This window comes from Ostrea edulis, chromosome 1 (genome assembly GCF_947568905.1).
Source record: "Ostrea edulis chromosome 1, xbOstEdul1.1, whole genome shotgun sequence".
NCBI lineage: Eukaryota > Metazoa > Mollusca > Bivalvia > Ostreida > Ostreidae > Ostrea > Ostrea edulis.
Window position 1 is genome coordinate 84,942,282 of NC_079164.1, and position 18,369 is coordinate 84,960,650.

The 18,369-nt window shown below is 36.4% G+C and overlaps 1 protein-coding gene across 4 annotated transcripts in view; it reads left to right on the plus strand.

Moving 5' to 3' along the window:
• The window catches only part of LOC125677345 (uncharacterized), a 40,317-nt gene extending 22,231 nt beyond the window's left edge, over positions 1 to 18,086 (plus strand). For 2 of the 4 annotated variants that reach the window (XM_048915357.2, XM_056163737.1), the window contains exons 35-45: positions 486 to 520; positions 1,501 to 1,602; positions 3,924 to 7,383; positions 7,493 to 7,582; positions 8,389 to 8,479; positions 9,296 to 9,458; positions 12,217 to 12,372; positions 13,483 to 13,525; positions 15,722 to 15,804; positions 16,602 to 16,701; positions 17,191 to 18,086. In XM_048915357.2, the coding sequence (XP_048771314.2) occupies positions 486 to 520; positions 1,501 to 1,602; positions 3,924 to 7,383; positions 7,493 to 7,582; positions 8,389 to 8,479; positions 9,296 to 9,458; positions 12,217 to 12,372; positions 13,483 to 13,525; positions 15,722 to 15,804; positions 16,602 to 16,701; positions 17,191 to 17,525 (4,658 nt within the window). In that variant the 3' untranslated portion in view covers positions 17,526 to 18,086. The remainder of the gene's footprint in view (positions 1 to 485; positions 521 to 1,500; positions 1,603 to 3,923; positions 7,384 to 7,492; positions 7,583 to 8,388; positions 8,480 to 9,295; positions 9,459 to 12,216; positions 12,373 to 13,482; positions 13,526 to 15,721; positions 15,805 to 16,601; positions 16,702 to 17,190) is intronic. The other 2 variants (XM_048915362.2, XM_048915426.2) reach the window with 2 other exon arrangements.
• The last annotated feature ends 283 nt before the right edge of the window (positions 18,087 to 18,369 follow it).

Consider the following 18,369-nt stretch of genomic DNA (forward strand, 5'->3'; position numbering starts at 1 on the left):
TGTAAAAGAATATCTTAGATAAATACTTGCATGCAAATCATTAAATTTAGTTATCTAAAGTGTTGAAATGATTGAAATGATACTTTATCCGCAATGTCAAAGTTTTGACAAGAAATGTGTATTGTATAGAGTTTATAGTGATAAGAAATGTGTATTGTATAGAGTTTATAGTGATAAGAAATGTGTATTGTATAGAGTTTATAGTGATAAGAACTAAATTTCATATGCTGTATACAGTTTCCTTTTCACCGAGTTTTAATTTTTACTTTTTCCATTGAAAGCCAAAATGTGAAGATAACATTTATAAAAATGAAAACCATGAATTTGAAACTGAAAACGGATTTTGATAGGTATCCAGGAGCAAATTTAAATGTACATACACTGTATGTATACATTATTTAGATAATCTATATCTTAGAGAAATGTAAATCTGACATAGTCATAGATCCACATTTAAGTAGATGATAATTTTGTTGTTATTATAGCACACAGAAAGATGAAAAAGAAGAAAAGTAAACGGGTATGTAACTCTAATTTGTGGTATTTTTTGACCGAATGATCCCCGTTTCACACGGACTATTTTATGTTAATGAGAAGTAGCACACCTGAGAAATCTGATGTGGATGATAAGTGGTGGATATGTACAATGATATTTTGAAATTGAAAACTTTTAAATTTACCTTATTTAGGTAAAAATGCAGTTTTAGTAGAAAGTGAACCAAAAAAATTAAAACCCCTGCCCAGTCTAATAAAAATCAGATCTTCTCTAACCATCACACTAGTGTAACAGAGAAGATCTGATTTTAATTAGATGGAATCACTGCTAGACTCGAAGCCATGATCTGCAGATCAGTGGTCAACACGTTGACCTACTGAGTTACCCAGGAAGGCAATTACCGGTAGATTAAAAGGGAATCCCACAAATATTGCTGATATTTATATTTTCATTCATATTTCAAAAAGGAAGTCGGCCATTATAACGATTTGTTATTCCCCCTTAAAAGCATTCTTTACAGAACCTTTTGAAAACCTATGTAATACTTACCTCTGAGAATTATCCAATTTTAATCTCAAGTGTCCTGTTGTCATTTAGTTTAGAATTGAAACAAATTGTTAAATTTCTTTAAAAACTCTCATTTTGTGGTTTCATCAATTTTTATGGACATCAACTTTTGAGGATTTATCAACAAAAAACTAAATAATTATTGTGATATATACACATGTAATTATGTGGGGAGCGCTGACACTGAATTTCATTCACATGTATAAGCAATACTGTACTTTGTGATCCCATCAACAAAAAACAAAAATTGATTGATTTTCAATGAAAATGATGAAAATATGTTTGTAGAGAATGGGGCAGCATATGGGAGACATGGACCTATCTTAATAGCTTATCTGTATCTGCCTTCATAATATAATTACTTTTTTTTTCACTTGATATTGTTATGTAGAAACTTTAAAAGTTTTGAAATATATTGATTAAATTTTCTGTTTTAGTTACTCTCAAGGCCTGATGAAAGATTTGCATTTTATGATCCGAAATCCAGATGCATGGCTGGAAAACCAGACAATTCGGCTAAACTGCAGGTCTCAGATACGGTTTGTTGAACTGATATACAAGCATCCTCATGTTTAGTGTATTCAAACTGGTTCATGCTGTCACCCTGGCTTAGGGCCATGATAAAGGAATTTTATTTAAAATCTTCTAATAAAAAAGCACTTAGGTAAATTTTGTCAAATTAATCAACTACCATCCTCATATGGTTTAAATTCAGTTTTCTTTACACCGTTCTTTGACCATACTACCTACAGAGGTTGTGTGAGTTCTTGCACCTCAAACCCATTTTCATGATGCATACTCGATGTTCGGGATCGGCAGGAATTTGTACTCTTGCGAAGAACGGCAGTCTCGAATGCACTCATAGTTTATGTAGAGGTCCAATAGCTTACTGTTGCAAGTTGTACAACTCATGGCTTAAGAAATACACTCGACATAACCTTGACAGGTGTGTTACACTCGACATAACCTTGACAGGTGTGTTACGCTCGACATAACCTTGGCAGGTGTGTTACACCCGACATAACCTTGACAGATGTGTTACACTCGACATAACCTTGACAGGTGTGTTACGCTCGATATAACCTTGACAGGTGTGTTACACTTGACATAACCTTGACAGGTGTGTTACGCTCAACATAACCTTGACAGGTGTGTTACACTCGACATAACCTTGACAGGTGTGTTACCCTCAATATAACCTTGACAGGTGTGTTACCCTCGATATAACCTTGACAGGTGTGTTACACTTGACATAACCTTGACAGGTGTGTTACGCTCAACATAACCTTGACAGGTGTGTTACACTCGACATAACCTTGACAGGTGTGTTACCCTCGACATAACCTTGACAGGTTTGTTACGCTCGACATAACCTTGACAGGTGTGTTACCCTTGACATAACCTTGACAGGTGTGTTACGCTCGACATAACCTTGACAGGTGTGTTACACTCGACATAATTTTGACAGGTGTGTTACGCTCGACATAACCTTGACAGGTGTGTTACACTCGACATAACCTTGACAGGTGTGTTACGCTCGACATAACCTTGACAGGTGTGTTACACTCGACATAACCTTGACAGGTGTGTTACACTCAATAACCTTGACAGGTGTGTTACGCTCGATATAACCTTGACAGGTGTGTTACACTCGACATAACCTTGACAGGTGTGTTACACTCGACATAACCTTGACAGGTGTGTTACCCTCGACATAACCTTGACAGGTGTGTTACCCTCGACATAACCTTGACAGGTGTGTTACACTCGACATAACCTTGACAGGTGTGTTACGCTCGATATAACCTTGACAGGTGTGTTACCCTTGACATAACCTTGACAGGTGTGTTACGCTCGACATAACCTTGACAGGTGTGTTACACTCGACATAATTTTGACAGGTGTGTTACGCTCGACATAACCTTGACAGGTGTGTTACACTCGACATAACCTTGACAGGTGTGTTACGCTCGACATAACCTTGACAGGTGTGTTACACTCGACATAACCTTGACAGGTGTGTTACACTCAATAACCTTGACAGGTGTGTTACGCTCGATATAACCTTGACAGGTGTGTTACACTCGACATAACCTTGACAGGTGTGTTACACTCGACATAACCTTGACAGGTGTGTTACCCTCGACATAACCTTGACAGATGTGTTACCCTCGACATAACCTTGACAGGTGTGTTACACTCGACATAACCTTGACAGGTGTGTTACGCTCGATATAACCTTGACAGGTGTGTTACGCTCGACATAACCTTGACAGGTGTGTTACCCTCGACATAACCTTGACAGGTGTGTTACACTTGACATAACCTTGACAGGTGTGTTACCCTCGACATAACCTTGACAGGTGTGTTACGCTCGACATAACCTTGACAGGTGTGTTACCCTCGACATAACCTTGACAGGTGTGTTACACTCGACATAATTTTGACAGGTGTGTTACGCTCGACATAACCTTGACAGGTGTGTTACACTTGACATAACCTTGACAGGTGTGTTACACTCGACATAACCTTGACAGGTGTGTTACACTCGACATAACCTTGACAGGTGTTACGCTCGACATAACCTTGACAGGTGTGTTACACTCGACATAACCTTGACAGGTGTGTTACGCTCGACATAACCTTGACAGGTGTGTTGCCCTCGACATAACCTTGACAGGTGTGTTACGCTCGACATAACCTTGACAGGTGTGTTACCCTCGACATAACCTTGACAGGTGTGTTACACTCGACATAACTTTGACAGGTGTGTTATGTACTGTTTCCAGTGCTCTTGTTAATTTATAATCCACCCATGAGCTATGTTGCCTTATTCTGACATCTTGCATTATCATTTTAGGAACTTGACAATGTGATGGAGAATAATGAAGAGACTCTGAGAGCGGTATATACTTTGAATGGTACTGGGGATGTAGATAATTTTTATTATGCAGCCACTGATGTTTCAAATGACATACCACTTTCAGCTGAATATGAGACACTGGGAGTATTATGCCAGTATGTTGGAGATTTAGCTTTGCCAGGATTTAGCACAACTTCACAAGCATATAATTCAGCTTCGACAACAACATTACCAGTATATAGCCCAACTTCTCCTAGTTATAACCCAACTTCTCCATGTTATAACCCAACTTCTCCATGTTATAACCCAACTTCTCCAAGTTATAACCCAACTGCTCCAAGTTATAGCCCAACTTCTCCAAGTTATAGCCCAATTTCCCCAGCATATTGTCCAGTACTCTCAGAATTTAGTCCAACCTCACTACAATGTGGTCAAACTGCCCCAGCATCTAGTGTATTAAATACAGCTGTAGTTACACAAATTTCACATGTAGGGATGTCATTTTCAAGACCAGATAGTATACGGTCAGGAAACAAAATGCAGAGTACACCCAGCATGCTAGCTGCAGAAAAAGATTCGTGGTTTGCAGTACACAGGTTTAGAAATAGGGAGAAACATGTAAATATGCACAGAAGATTCAGCGTTATCCTGGATGATGAATCAAATGATCTAAGTGAAAGTGAAATGTTGATGGAGGAAAATGGTAGAAGATCTAAAAGCAGTGACAGGGGAAGCAGTCTAGTAAGAAGACCCGAGAAAAGATATAAGGATTCAGCCTCGGAAGATACCAATGGCAGCTCTGAAAGTAGTAGAGGGAAAACTTTGAAGAAATTGCAGAGCAGGAGGATAGAGGGAAATTTGAAGATATATCAATGGAGAAGTGAATGTAGAAGATCAAAGGTATCTCAAAGGAAAAGTAGAAAAGGAAACTTGGATAGAGATCAAAGTAGAAAAAAAAGCAAGAGCAGGAACAGAGACAGAAGATTGAAGAGACCTCGAAGTATAAGTAGAGAAAGAAGCTTGGGGGATAGAGATCAGAGAAGAAGTAGAAGATTGTCGCGATCTCGAAGTAGAAGTAGAGAAAGAAGCTTGGAGGATAGAGATCAGGGAAGAAGTAGAAGATTGTCGCGATCTCGAAGTAGAAGTAGAGAAAGAAGCTTGGGGGATAGAGATCAGAGAAGAAGTAGAAGCTTAGATAGGTATCAGAGCAGGAGTAGAGAAAGAAGCTTCGATAGATACATCAGCAGACATAGAGCTAAAAGATTAGGGAGGGGAGGTAGAAGATTGATGAGATCTCGAAATAGAAGTAGAGGAAGAAGCTTGGGGGATAGAGATCAGAGAAGAAGTAGAAGATTGTCGCGATCTCGAAGTAGAAGTAGAGAAAGAAGCTTGGAGGATAGAGATCAGAGAAGAAGTAGAAGATTGTCGCGATCTCGAAGTAGAAGTAGAGAAAGAAGCTTGGGGGATAGAGATCAGAGCAGCAGAAGTAGAAGATTATCGCGATCTCGAAGTAGAAGTAGAGAAAGAAGCTTGGAGGATAGAGATCAGAGAAGAAGTAGAAGATTGTCGCGATCTCGAAGTAGAAGTAGAGAAAGAAGCTTGGAGGATAGAGATCAGAGAAGAAGTAGAAGATTGTCGCGATCTCGAAGTAGAAGTAGAGAAAGAAGCTTGGAGGATAGAGATCAGGGAAGAAGTAGAAGATTGTCGCGATCTCGAAGTAGAAGTAGAGAAAGAAGCTTGGGGGATAGAGATCAGAGAAGAAGTAGAAGCTTAGATAGGTATCAGAGCAGGAGTAGAGAAAGAAGCTTCGATAGATACATCAGCAGACATAGAGCTAAAAGATTAGGGAGGGGAGGTAGAAGATTGATGAGATCTCGAAATAGAAGTAGAGGAAGAAGCTTGGGGGATAGAGATCAGAGAAGAAGTAGAAGATTGTCGCGATCTCGAAGTAGAAGTAGAGAAAGAAGCTTGGAGGATAGAGATCAGAGAAGAAGTAGAAGATTGTCGCGATCTCGAAGTAGAAGTAGAGAAAGAAGCTTGGGGGATAGAGATCAGAGCAGCAGAAGTAGAAGATTATCGCGATCTCGAAGTAGAAGTAGAGAAAGAAGCTTGGAGGATAGAGATCAGAGAAGAAGTAGAAGATTGTCGCGATCTCGAAGTAGAAGTAGAGAAAGAAGCTTGGAGGATAGAGATCAGAGAAGAAGTAGAAGATTGTCGCGATCTCGAAGTAGAAGTAGAGAAAGAAGCTTGGGGGATAGAGATCAGAGAAGAAGTAGAAGATTGTCGCGATCTCGAAGTAGAAGTAGAGAAAGAAGCTTGGAGGATAGAGATCAGAGAAGAAGTAGAAGATTGTCGCGATCTCGAAGTAGAAGTAGAGAAAGAAGCTTGGAGGATAGAGATCAGAGAAGAAGTAGAAGCTTGACGAGATCTCGAAGTAGAAGTAGAGAAAGAAGCTTGGAGGATAGAGATCAGAGAAGAAGTAGAAGATTGTCGCGATCTCGAAGTAGAAGTAGAGAAAGAAGCTTGGAGGATAGAGATCAGAGAAGAAGTAGAAGATTGTCGCGATCTCGAAGTAGAAGTAGAGAAAGAAGCTTGGAGGATAGAGATCAGAGAAGAAGTAGAAGCTTGACGAGATCTCGAAGTAGAAGTAGAGAAAGAAGCTTGGAGGATAGAGATCAGAGAAGAAGTAGAAGATTGTCGCGATCTCGAAGTAGAAGTAGAGAAAGAAGCTTGGAGGATAGAGATCAGAGAAGAAGTAGAAGATTGTCGCGATCTCGAAGTAGAAGTAGAGAAAGAAGCTTGGAGGATAGAGATCAGAGAAGAAGTAGAAGCTTGACGAGATCTCGAAGTAGAAGTAGAGAAAGAAGCTTGGAGGATAGAGATCAGAGAAGAAGTAGAAGATTGTCGCGATCTCGAAGTAGAAGTAGAGAAAGAAGCTTGGAGGATAGAGATCAGAGAAGAAGTAGAAGCTTAGATAGGTATCAGAGCAGGAGTAGAGAAAGAAGCTTGATGAGATTTCGAAGTAGAGGTAGAGAGTATAGAGATCAGAGCAGAAGTAGAGATAGAAGTAGAGGTAGAGAGTATAGAGATCAGAGCAGAAGTAGAGATAGAAGTAGAGGTAGAGAGTATAGAGATCAGAGCAGAAGTAGAGATAGAAGTAGAGGTAGAGAGTATAGAGATCAGAGCAGAAGTAGAGATAGAAGTTTGGGTAGTTACAAGAGCATGACAAGAGGTATGACGATATCTCGAAGTCGAAGTAGAGATAAGTTTCGAAGGCGAAGAGAAAGAAACTTCGATAGGTCACAAAGCAGTGGAGAAAGATGTAGACGTGGAAACAGTGGTGGAAAAGTAGACAACAGAGGTTCTGATGAATGTAATTACAGAAAGCAAGCATGCAACAAAGTCCATGAGCTGGAGGAAGCTGTCAAAAGATATGACTTTCAGCTTACAGAACAAGGTGAGATCATTGAATAGAATGAAAATTCTGGAAACACTATTCAAATTTTGATTACTATTACATTTTTTATTTTTGATGTTGTTATTATTATCTTGCTGTTTATTTGCAGAACTTTTAAAGTCTGTGTGTTATAGTAGAAGTCAAGATGATGAATATACCAGTATTTGCAGTGAACAGGGAGAGGAATGCTTCTGGAGAGGTACTTCATATGGATTTTTTGCAACAAACTGATTATATCAAATATATCACATTGTACCAATGTAGTTGAATACGCCAGTTTCGAAATAAGAGCTCTCCTGTATAGGAGGTACATTTAGTAGAACTTTGAGTGCCTACGTGAGACAGAGTGAACCTACAGTCAATAAGGAAGACGATAAAAAATATTAAAAGTGGCTTCTCTTTAAATGTGTAAATGTAGGAAATACAAAGTACTATCAAAAGAAATGTTTTACTATTAAAAGTAGAAACATAAAAACAGTGTCATATTTGAAAGTGATATCCTGGATATGATACCTAAGACAAATGAAATTACGTGATATAATAAGAATTCCATGTATTTAATTACTCCCTGAATACTTATCACTTACTTAGTTTGTGTATCAGTTGAATTCAGGTGATGAAACAGTGTATGAGAAAAATACTAAGTACATTTATGTAATACTATGCAGTGATGAATATTTGTCCCACTCCCGCGTGTAAACAAGTTGTTTCGCGCCTTACTATGCACAAGAGTTCATCAAAGAGAAATAACTCGATTGTATCTCGAAACCGGTGTATTGGTGGACCATGGATGTCAGCCTGGATAGCTCTGTAGTAGGAGCACTTGTCTAGCAATGCAAAGGTCCCTGGTTCAATTCCTGGTCCAGTCATAGAATTTCTTCTGTCCTACTACTCCAATGCTCCAGTTTTTATATACACTGTTATTAAACTTGCTGTTTTTATGTTGAGATGCATGTTTCGAAAGAATGGACATATATAACTATCACATTTCAAATTCTTTTAAAGGCTGTATCTGTTTTCAAAACTACACTGATAGTTGTAGTAGAGAAGAATGTGTTTCCATAGAAATTTGGACTCTTTGCAAAGTTGAATCATGGTAAGTTACAAGTTTGCTATTGTGGTAATTATTACGTAACATGGCAGAGGGGAGGATTTTCAACGGTTGTTGTCATTAAAAATTCCAAAATGTTTTTCATTTTTTACCATTTTTTTTCTCACAACAACTATAATATCTGTGGTTCCACCCTCATGGGACTTATCAAAATTAATGGTTTAAAGTAGAAAAGTTGTATTGATTTCCACTTAATTTATAGGTTAATTTAATCTATAACCAAAAAGAATATATGTATTGCTAGATTTTAAAGATGCCAGACATACAAACAAGTTTATATCAACATCTGAAATTCACACATTTTCATTAAATGGCATGATAAAATAGTTTACATAAAAACTGGTTGAAATGACAAAATTTTAATTTCAACAGTTTCAAAAACTGCTGCTTTATGAATATATATGAATTAATTGTGGATATCAAGGAAATCATTGTATAATAAACATACAATAGAGAAATACCAGCATAGGAATCATTGCCCTGGACAACATTTTTGTAATATAGATAATTGATTATCTATAGAAAATATAAACATTTTCAATATCAATTTGCTTACCAGATTTGTTATAATACTCAGTAAATAAAATTCCCCCAAAGGATATATTTTTATCAGGTACAAATTCTAATGAAATAAAGATTTTGCAAGAACTTATGATGTCACACGAGGGTGAAATTACTATAAATCGTTCACAAATGATTTGAGTGAGATAAAAAGTGGATGAAATTTTCTCACTGCAATGTACATGTATACAGTATTAGAAATTGAAGTGATTTGACAATTCTTTTTTTATTTGTTTTCAGGTTTCAAGATATTGTATTGCGTGAAAGGTTGTATATGGAATTTGTGCCAGAGTACATTATGAATATGCCAAGCCTTCGGTCGTTTCTATGTGTGGAAGCTTCCATGTACCCTCCACACCAGAGAGCCGAGTCGTTACTGAGTGGACACCTAACCTCTGGACTGGTAATATTGTCTTGTAGCTCACGGATAACCGTCATTTTATTCAGCTTTGTCAAGTCCAAAGAGTAACTGTAATATCGTTGTTTATAGGTCAACATCTAAAATATCACCAGAAGACAAATAGTCCTCTCTAAATGGAACAAGTGCTTTTTTTTCTTTTTTTTTTGTAATTCATTTATTTTTTGATTTCATAGTAATTAAACATTTACATATTAACAACACATGATAATACAGTATATACATATTTCAAGCAAGTACAAACATGCTTGTATATTTAGAAGTGTATATATAATGTGAAAGGTATTTAATTTCTGAGAGAGAGAGGAGGGGGGAGAGAGAGAAGGGGAGAGATGGGAAGAATTTTACCTGGTCCACTAATCAGTCTCAATCATTTCATGTAAAGCAATTGTTTTCTGTTGACAGTACATAATTAAACTATTAAAGCAAATCACATATATTCTGCCAGTATTTCTCATATTCTGTATATTTACAGCTTTTTAGCAGCAGAGATTTTTCTATATAGAATCTATTAATAAAATGTTTTTCACAGCACAAACATTTAGTATTGGAGCCATTTTATACCTACTTGCAAATATGTAATACTTGACAATAAGTATTAGTAAATTTTGTACTTTGTGTAAGTTTCTTTTATTGTATTTGCCAAATAGTATGGCTTGTCTATCACATATAATTGCTATTTTTATACAGAAAAAGTTGTGTAGCACAAATATGAGAATATAAGAATATGTTTTAACAAAGTAATTTTCATTCCCCAAGATGTAAAAATGAATTTTTTTCTTTTGCTTAATGTTTTTAGCTCACCCAGGCTGAAGGCTCAAGTGGGCTAGCTTTTCTGATCATTTGTTGTCTGTCGTCCATCTGTCTGTAAACTTTTCACATTTTCGAGTTCTTCCAGAAACATTGGGCCAATTTCAACCAAACTTGGCAAAAAGCATTCTTGGGTAAAAGAGATTCAAATTTTGTCAAATAAAGGGCAACGCCCATCTCTAAGGGGAGATAATCACGAAAATGCAAAAAATAGGGTGGGGTCATTTAAAAATCTTAAGATGGATTAGGAATAGACATCAGAATATCATTTAGAAGAGGTAGTACCAAGATTTTAAGTACAGATATCCCTCCTATTGGTGTTAGATATCTTTTGCTCCACTGGCTGATAACTGCCTTCATCTGTATTAACTTTGGTTCATAATTTATTTTTGGAATCTTTAGCAAGTCTATATCAAAGTGAATTCCAAGTAAAGTCAATCTACTATACCCCAAGAAAAGTTTAAAGTTGAATATAGAATTTCTTGACTAACTTTAAACTTTTATCTTTATAGTCACTGATGTCAAGGGTTAGTGCGAGGTAACAAATCAATAACCCTTGACTTGTGAAAATGACTTTTAATAAAAATCTAACATTTTCAATATGTCCTGAACTTTTATGGCAGATCAGTTATATCTTGTATGTATATATATATATATATATATATATATATATATATATATATATATATATTTCTCATGGCAAAGTCTTTCATTTCATATCATGATCTTTGACCTTGTGACCTACTTTTAAGAAAACATAACCTATCAAATATATCCAGAACTATTTTAGGTGGGTTTTTGGCAAGACCTTGTACACAATGATGTTTGATTTTTTGATCTTGGAGTTTGACATACTTTTAAAAAATCCTGACCTATTCAATTTCTCTTGAGGTAGAGCTTTAAGGGGAGGAGGGGTGGATTCACCACCTCGTTCCTTGCCCTTGATTTTTAAAAAATGGTTAAAATCTATTAAATAAATGAGAGAAATATACTCCAGATTCCAGGCTATTTCTACCAAAATGTTCTGGGGTAGACCCCCCCTGACTCCCACTACACAAAAGGGGCAACCCTCCTGAATCTAACATCGGTCCTTTAGGTTCAACACCTCCTTGGCCTGCTACATGTACCATTATGGAACCATCATTTTGAATGCTTTACTAACAGAACTGGTGTATATTGTAAAGGACTTGAAAATTTCACAAATAGGAAAGTTATTCATGAGTGATTATAAAGAAAATAAATGAAAATTGTGCACAAAATGTTTTGACTCATACAAAATATAATACACCTATCAACTATTTTACATTGCTACAACAGACGGCATTACACTTGGCAAAAGTTAGCATCAGTATTTTGGGGCTACAGAGTGAGTCAGTTAGCGGTGTCTTCAGCTACGTAGTCGTACTTAGTTGCTATTTAGCCGATATGATCCTGCCTGCACCTCAGTAAAATATTGTTCTGTGTAGCCAATCGGACTAGTGGTTCTTGCACCATGCACTAAAGATTATTTTAGTGCTATTGATACTAAATTAAATTTAAATGGATATATAGAAAGAGCAGATAGTCTTTTATGATCTTAGGGGTAGGAGTTTTGGTATCAGGATGGGTTAAAAATGGACAGTGATGAAATCTTTTAACAACTGGACATCTTTAACATCTCCTTGATGTCTGCAAAAAAACTGCCAAAAAATGCAAATTTTCAATTTCAATATTAGTATTCAAAACAGGAAAAAAATTCTAGATTTCATAGGCCTTTGGACTAGTGATACTTATAACTAATATCCAGGTGAGTGATAAGGCCTCTGGGCCTCTTGTTCTGCATGCAATTCCATTTTTTAGTTCACTGGCATAAGATCTGGCATATTTCTTATGTTGAAAAAAGTATGTCCAATCACAGATGTTGCAACTAATCCATTGAATTATGATTTTCTAGGTAGGTTGCATTCAGACAAGGTGGACATCAGGTAGATTTGCACTTTTGCTTGTATCCAAGGACAACCAACATAAACCCATAAGGCTTGTGGTTCCAGGACTCGGAGAGGAAATGGCAGATCAGCTTCAATCATTTATCAATCAACATAAAAGACAGGTATGACATCAAAGGAAAGGAAGTGCATGTATAGAGTGTGGTGTATTACAAATTACAGTAGATTCTGGATATTGTTTGTGGTGTCTCCTTAAGTATGTACAGTGAAACCTTCCTTACCATTCTTGACACTACTGTTATGTTGAAGTATTTACAGTGCAGCTTCAATCATTTATCACTCAACTTAAAACACAGCTGTACAACACCAAAAAAGTAAAATGGATGTATACAGTGCAGCTTCTGTTATTGCTGACTCTTGTGTTTATAGTCAGTCCTCGCTATTGCTGTTTTAAAAATTGTGCAGGACTTGGTGAAAATGCAGTGAACAGATCACTGTATGATTCCCATTCATGGTTTGTATAGGTCACGAAAGTCTCTGAATTCACTTTATAGGTCACAGAAAGTCTCTAAATTCACTTTATAGGTCACGGAAAGTTTCTAAATTCTCTTTATAGGTCACGGAAAGTCTCTGAATTCACTTTCGTCTCTAAAAGTCTTGGAATTTTAGAGGGATACTTGATTTTCATGGAATTCCAGGCCTTGTTATTTAAAAGTGCTTCAGTATCAACATTCGTGCCAATCTTTGTTAAATTATTAAATACAGTTCAATTTCTAATTTGTTTATTTCTCTATTATGGTAAGCTTTTTTTCTTACATTACTAAGATGAATTCAATGTCTCAACTTTTTGTTTGGATTTGGGTATGGAAAACCAATCAGTCTTGGAATTTGAAGTTATTAAGTTTATTTTAAGTATGAGCATGCAGCGCAAAGTAATATTTTGTTAACCTTGAATAATATGTAAAGCCAAATGGACACAGGACCATGGAAAGCTTCCAGCTCTAACGAAGGAGTTGACTGTATCATTAGGTACCATAAATTTGATCTTTATATCCATGAACAGAATGAAAATAAACCATAAACTGCATTTCAATATACATGTTCTTTGATAGTAGTTAACATTAACTTTAAAGCTGGTGCTTAAATGCTGCAAATATGTACATGTATATCCATTATAAATAGAATTCTGGATCATCACTGTAGCTAGGCTACTGAAACATCTGTCAATCATAATTATGTTCTGATAATGGTTGTCTCTGATTTTTGAATTTTAGGTATCTGATTACAGTGTAAGGCTGGAAGAGAATTCTGCTACAGGTATGTCAAATTTCTCACGACTGCTGGAGATTGATATGCCCCTGTAATTGGAGATTCGGGGACATATCTAGTTTTTGGTCTCTCTGTTAGTGTGTTTGACCACAATAACTTTAACTTTGGCCATAACTTTTAAATGGATGGTGATAGGGCTTTCATATTTCACGTGTTTTTCTTGCAACAAAACCTTTCTTTTCATATCAAAATTTTTACCTCATGACCTTCACCTTCAAGTTTAGCCAAACGGGGGTATCAGTGTTTCACAAACACAGCTTGTTTTTTAGCTTTTCTGATTGTCTGTCTGTAAACTTTTCACATTTTCGACTTCCTCTCCAGAACCACTGGGCCAATTTCAACCAAACTTGACCAAAAGCACCCTTGGGTGAAGTGCTCTCAAGTATGTTTAAATGAAGGACTATGCCTCCTTCAAAGGGGGAGATAATCACAAAAATAGGGCGGAGTCATTAAAAAATCTTCTCAAGAACCAATGAGCCAGAAGAGCTGAAATTTACATGAAAGCTTCCTGACATAGTGCAGATTCAAGTTTGTTAAAATCATGACCCCTGGGGGTAGGATGGGGCTACAATAGGGGATCAAAGTTTTACATACAAATTTATAGGGGAAAATCTTTAAAAAAAAAAATTTCTCAAGAACCACTTGGCTAGGATAGTACACATTTAAATGAAAGCTCCCCGACATAGTGCAGATTCAAGTTGTTAAAATCATGGCCCATGGGGGTAGAATGGGGCCAAAACAGGGGAGCAAAGTTTTACATGCGAATATATAAGTAAAATCTTTAAATATGGGCCAAAGTGACTCAGGTGAGCAATGTGGCCCATGGGCCTCTTGTAGTAAACACACATTTTCTGGTGCCTTTTATATTTTCATACGCCCGTCATTAGATGGGACGTATTATGTTATGGCACTGTCCATACGTCTGGCTGGTTGTCCATCTGTCCGGGGTCACGTTTTCCGGACCTTTTTCCGTAATCAATGCAAGTACAACTTTGAAATTTGGTCACAATATCCCCCTCAAGAATTGTAAGGGTGAGTTTGCATTTCAGCTGGATTGGTCCATCCTTGACCTACTTTAGGGCTATAAGTAGGCCAAACAGTTTTCCAGACTTTTTTTCATTACAGATACAGATATTGCCCTGAAAATTACACATAGCCTTCCTTTCAGAGACATACAAGTTCAGTTGGCATTTCAGATGGATTGGTTTGTCCATCCATGACCTACATTATGACTAAAAGTAGGTCAAACAGTTTTCTGGGCTTTTTTTCATTATGGATACAGACATTGCCCTGAAATGTAGTCAGAGGCTTCCTCTTGGAGGAATACAAGTTCAGTTTCCATTTCATCTGGGTTGGTCCATCCTTGACCTACTTTAGGGCTAAAAATAGGTCAAACAGTTTTCCGGGCTTTTTTCATTATGGATACAGATATTGCCCTGATATTTAGTCAAAGGCTTCCTTTTGGAGGAATACAAGTTCAGTTTGCATTTCAGCTGGATTGGTCCATCCTTGACCTACTTTTGGATTAAAAATAAGTCAGACAGTTTTCCGGGCTTTTTTCATTATGGATACAGATATTGCCCTGATATTTAGTCAAAGGCTTCCTTTCAGAGGAAAACAAGTGCAATTAGCACTTCAGCTGGATTGGCGCACTATGACCTACAGTACTTTAGGGGTAAAAGTAGGTCAAACAATTTTCCAGATTGTTTTTGGTATGGTCACAGGTATTGCTCTGAAATTTAGTCACAACCTCCCTTTCAGAGAAATATATAATCAGTTCACATTTCAACTTAATTGGTGCACCATGACCTACTTTAGGGCTAAAAGTAGATCAAATGGTTTCTTGGAATTTTTATCATCAAGATAGATATTGCAACGACATTTTGTCACAACCTCACTCTCAGAGAAATACATAATCAGTTCACATGTCAGATGGATTGGTGCATCATGACCCACTTTAAGGCTTTTCTATTCAGAATATGTGTTGTATCAATTCAGAGTACACAATATGCTTCCAGGTTGAATTTCACTGTCCAACGGGCATATATTTTGCAGTACTCTTTTACTCTATTCCTTAATTAAAATACCATGAATTCTATGCCTGAGAGTCCAGTAAAATGTACTCACCCAGACATTGATGTTTTCAAGTGCATTCTAACATTCAGCATTTGATTATAAAACCAGATGCACCATACATTGATATGTGGAGAACCATAAAGGATACGGAACAGAATATAACGAGGGACAAGTTACCACCCCTTAATGAGGTATGACAAATTGATGATGAGGTTTAGCAAACTGATGATGAGGTTTGACAAATTGATGATGAGGTTTAGCAAACTGATGATGAGGTATGAAAAACAGATGATGAGGTATGACATTGATGATGAGGTATGACAAACAGATGATGAGGTATGACAAATTGATGATGAAGTATGACAAACTGATGATGAGGTATGACAAACAGATGATGAGGTATGACAAACTGGTGATTGATGAGGTATGACAAACTGATGATGAGGTATGACAAGCTGATGATGAGGTATGACAAAGTGATGAAGAGGTATGATAAACTGATGATGAGGTATGACAAACTGATGATGAGACAAACTGATGATGAGACAAAGTGATGATGAGGTATGACAAATTGATGATGAGGTATGATAAACTGATGATGGGGTATGATAAACTGATGATGGGGTTTTAAGAAGAAGAGAAAAATCTCGTTTAGCACTAAAACCTTATACTGTACATTTTACCTAAATTTGCAAAATGAGTTCTGACTTAAGTCATAGAAATTACTTGAATATTTTCATTGGATAAATTGAGATTTATAGAATGTTGATAATTAAGCTCTTGGTATTCTCAATTTGTTATCAGAGCTCAGCCTCTCTGTTCTGATGGAGGATTTGAATTCTTTAGAATGGCAGTGCCACATAGTAAATATTACCAGTATATATAATATAGCGCTGTAAATCCCCATTTATTAAAGACAACCCAGTAATGTCATAGCATGCTTTTTGTCCCTATTAAAATGTAAATCTCTTGTATTGAAATTCTGCAGCGTGGCCTGTGGAATCTGGATGAGAGTGTAATGAAGGCACTTGGAATTCATCATAGTAAACTACAACAGCTACTGAAAAATCAGGGTTTACTATCGTTACGTAAGTTGAATCACCTATTCATCTCAATCCAGATTTACCATATGATTATCTTTTGAAAAGCGTAATTTAAATATGCATTTTTTATCACGTTTACTCCTTGATACAGTGGATATCACCTAGTACATAAAGTTTAGTTATTACACTATGTTTTCCTATGCCGTTTGTGATGTCACAAAGAAAAATCAATTCTATGTAGTTTGTTTACAAAATTTCAGAGAGCGAGACAAAATTCCCAACAATACAGTAACGTAAATGAAGAACGGGAGTGGGTGGGTGGGGGTTTAACTTGTGATAAACAGAATCTCATTGTTTGTGACGATTTATATCCAACTCGTGTTTTTCTATCCCCTCGCCAAGTCTTGGAGGATAGAAAACACACAAGTTAAATATAAAAACACAAAGCATGGGGGATCCTATATATATTTGTTATTTACATTTTTTTACTTGAGAAAGTAATTTAATTGTCAATTAATTTGTTTGTTTTTTAAGCAAAAACCATTCAAGATAAAGCTTGTATGCTATTTTCTACGCTCCTGGTTGGCATATTCTGGTTTATGCAGGAATTTAAAAAAAGAAGACTACCTAAATGGCTGTGTAATTGTGAGAATATCGTAGATATATCCCTGGACACCTCATCCGTGACTGTTAAGCTCCGGTGTATGGAGGAACTTGTCAGCATTCAGTTTGATTTCCCTCCAGAAACATTCATTCGGCTGGAGAGTGTCAAATCCAAGTGGACCTGTTACATCAGAGAGCTGGAACTCGGGAAAAATCTCCCTCATCTGGTGGACTGTCTCCTCCAAGCCTTGTACAATTATGACTAATTCTTGTATAGCACTCACATGTACCAGAATGCAGTAGTACTATATGTGAACTTTTTTTATCATATTTAAAATTTTGCAGTTGGAGCTGATGCACTATTTGGCGTAATAATGATTTAGCTCTCCTTCTATGTATCATGATAGATAAGTAGAGAATTTTATATTTTAGTGCAATTTTAAATTAGTGCTCTTGCTACTCCGCCAAAATTTTAATCTTGTTAAAAGAGGTACATGTTCTGATGATAATCAGCATATATACATTTGTATTTAATAATCATGTGGATGTACTAGTTTTGAAAATTCTGTGATACTTAAACTAACAAGGCTTTTACTTCTGCAAATATACTACACAAGTACACTAGCTGTACATTAATGTTCGTAATAGGGATGTCAACAAATATTTGACTATTTGAATATTCTTTGATACCATTGATGTTAAAAATTGACTTGATCTTTTTTTTATTCGAATAGTCAGTAAAAATTGCGCATTGTGATAATTTACCAATTATTATTTTAAACAGACATAATTTTGCATTTAATTTGAAATAAATAGAGTGACATGCCTATTTTCTTAATTAATTGTCATAATGGATGTTAACATTGGGATCTACCTATCAGGACTTCTACGGTTGACTGAACACTAAATGGTGGGAATTATGGATGTAATCACGTTTACTTTGGGATCTACCTATCAGGACTTTTTGGTTAACTGATCACTAATCGGTGGGAATTTACACCACACTGCCCATGCTGTTATATACACTCAAGGTGGTTATCATCACTGGTATTAAACTGAAGATAGTAACGATCGTTACTATCATCCCAAGATGGCGGAAGGAAATTCCGG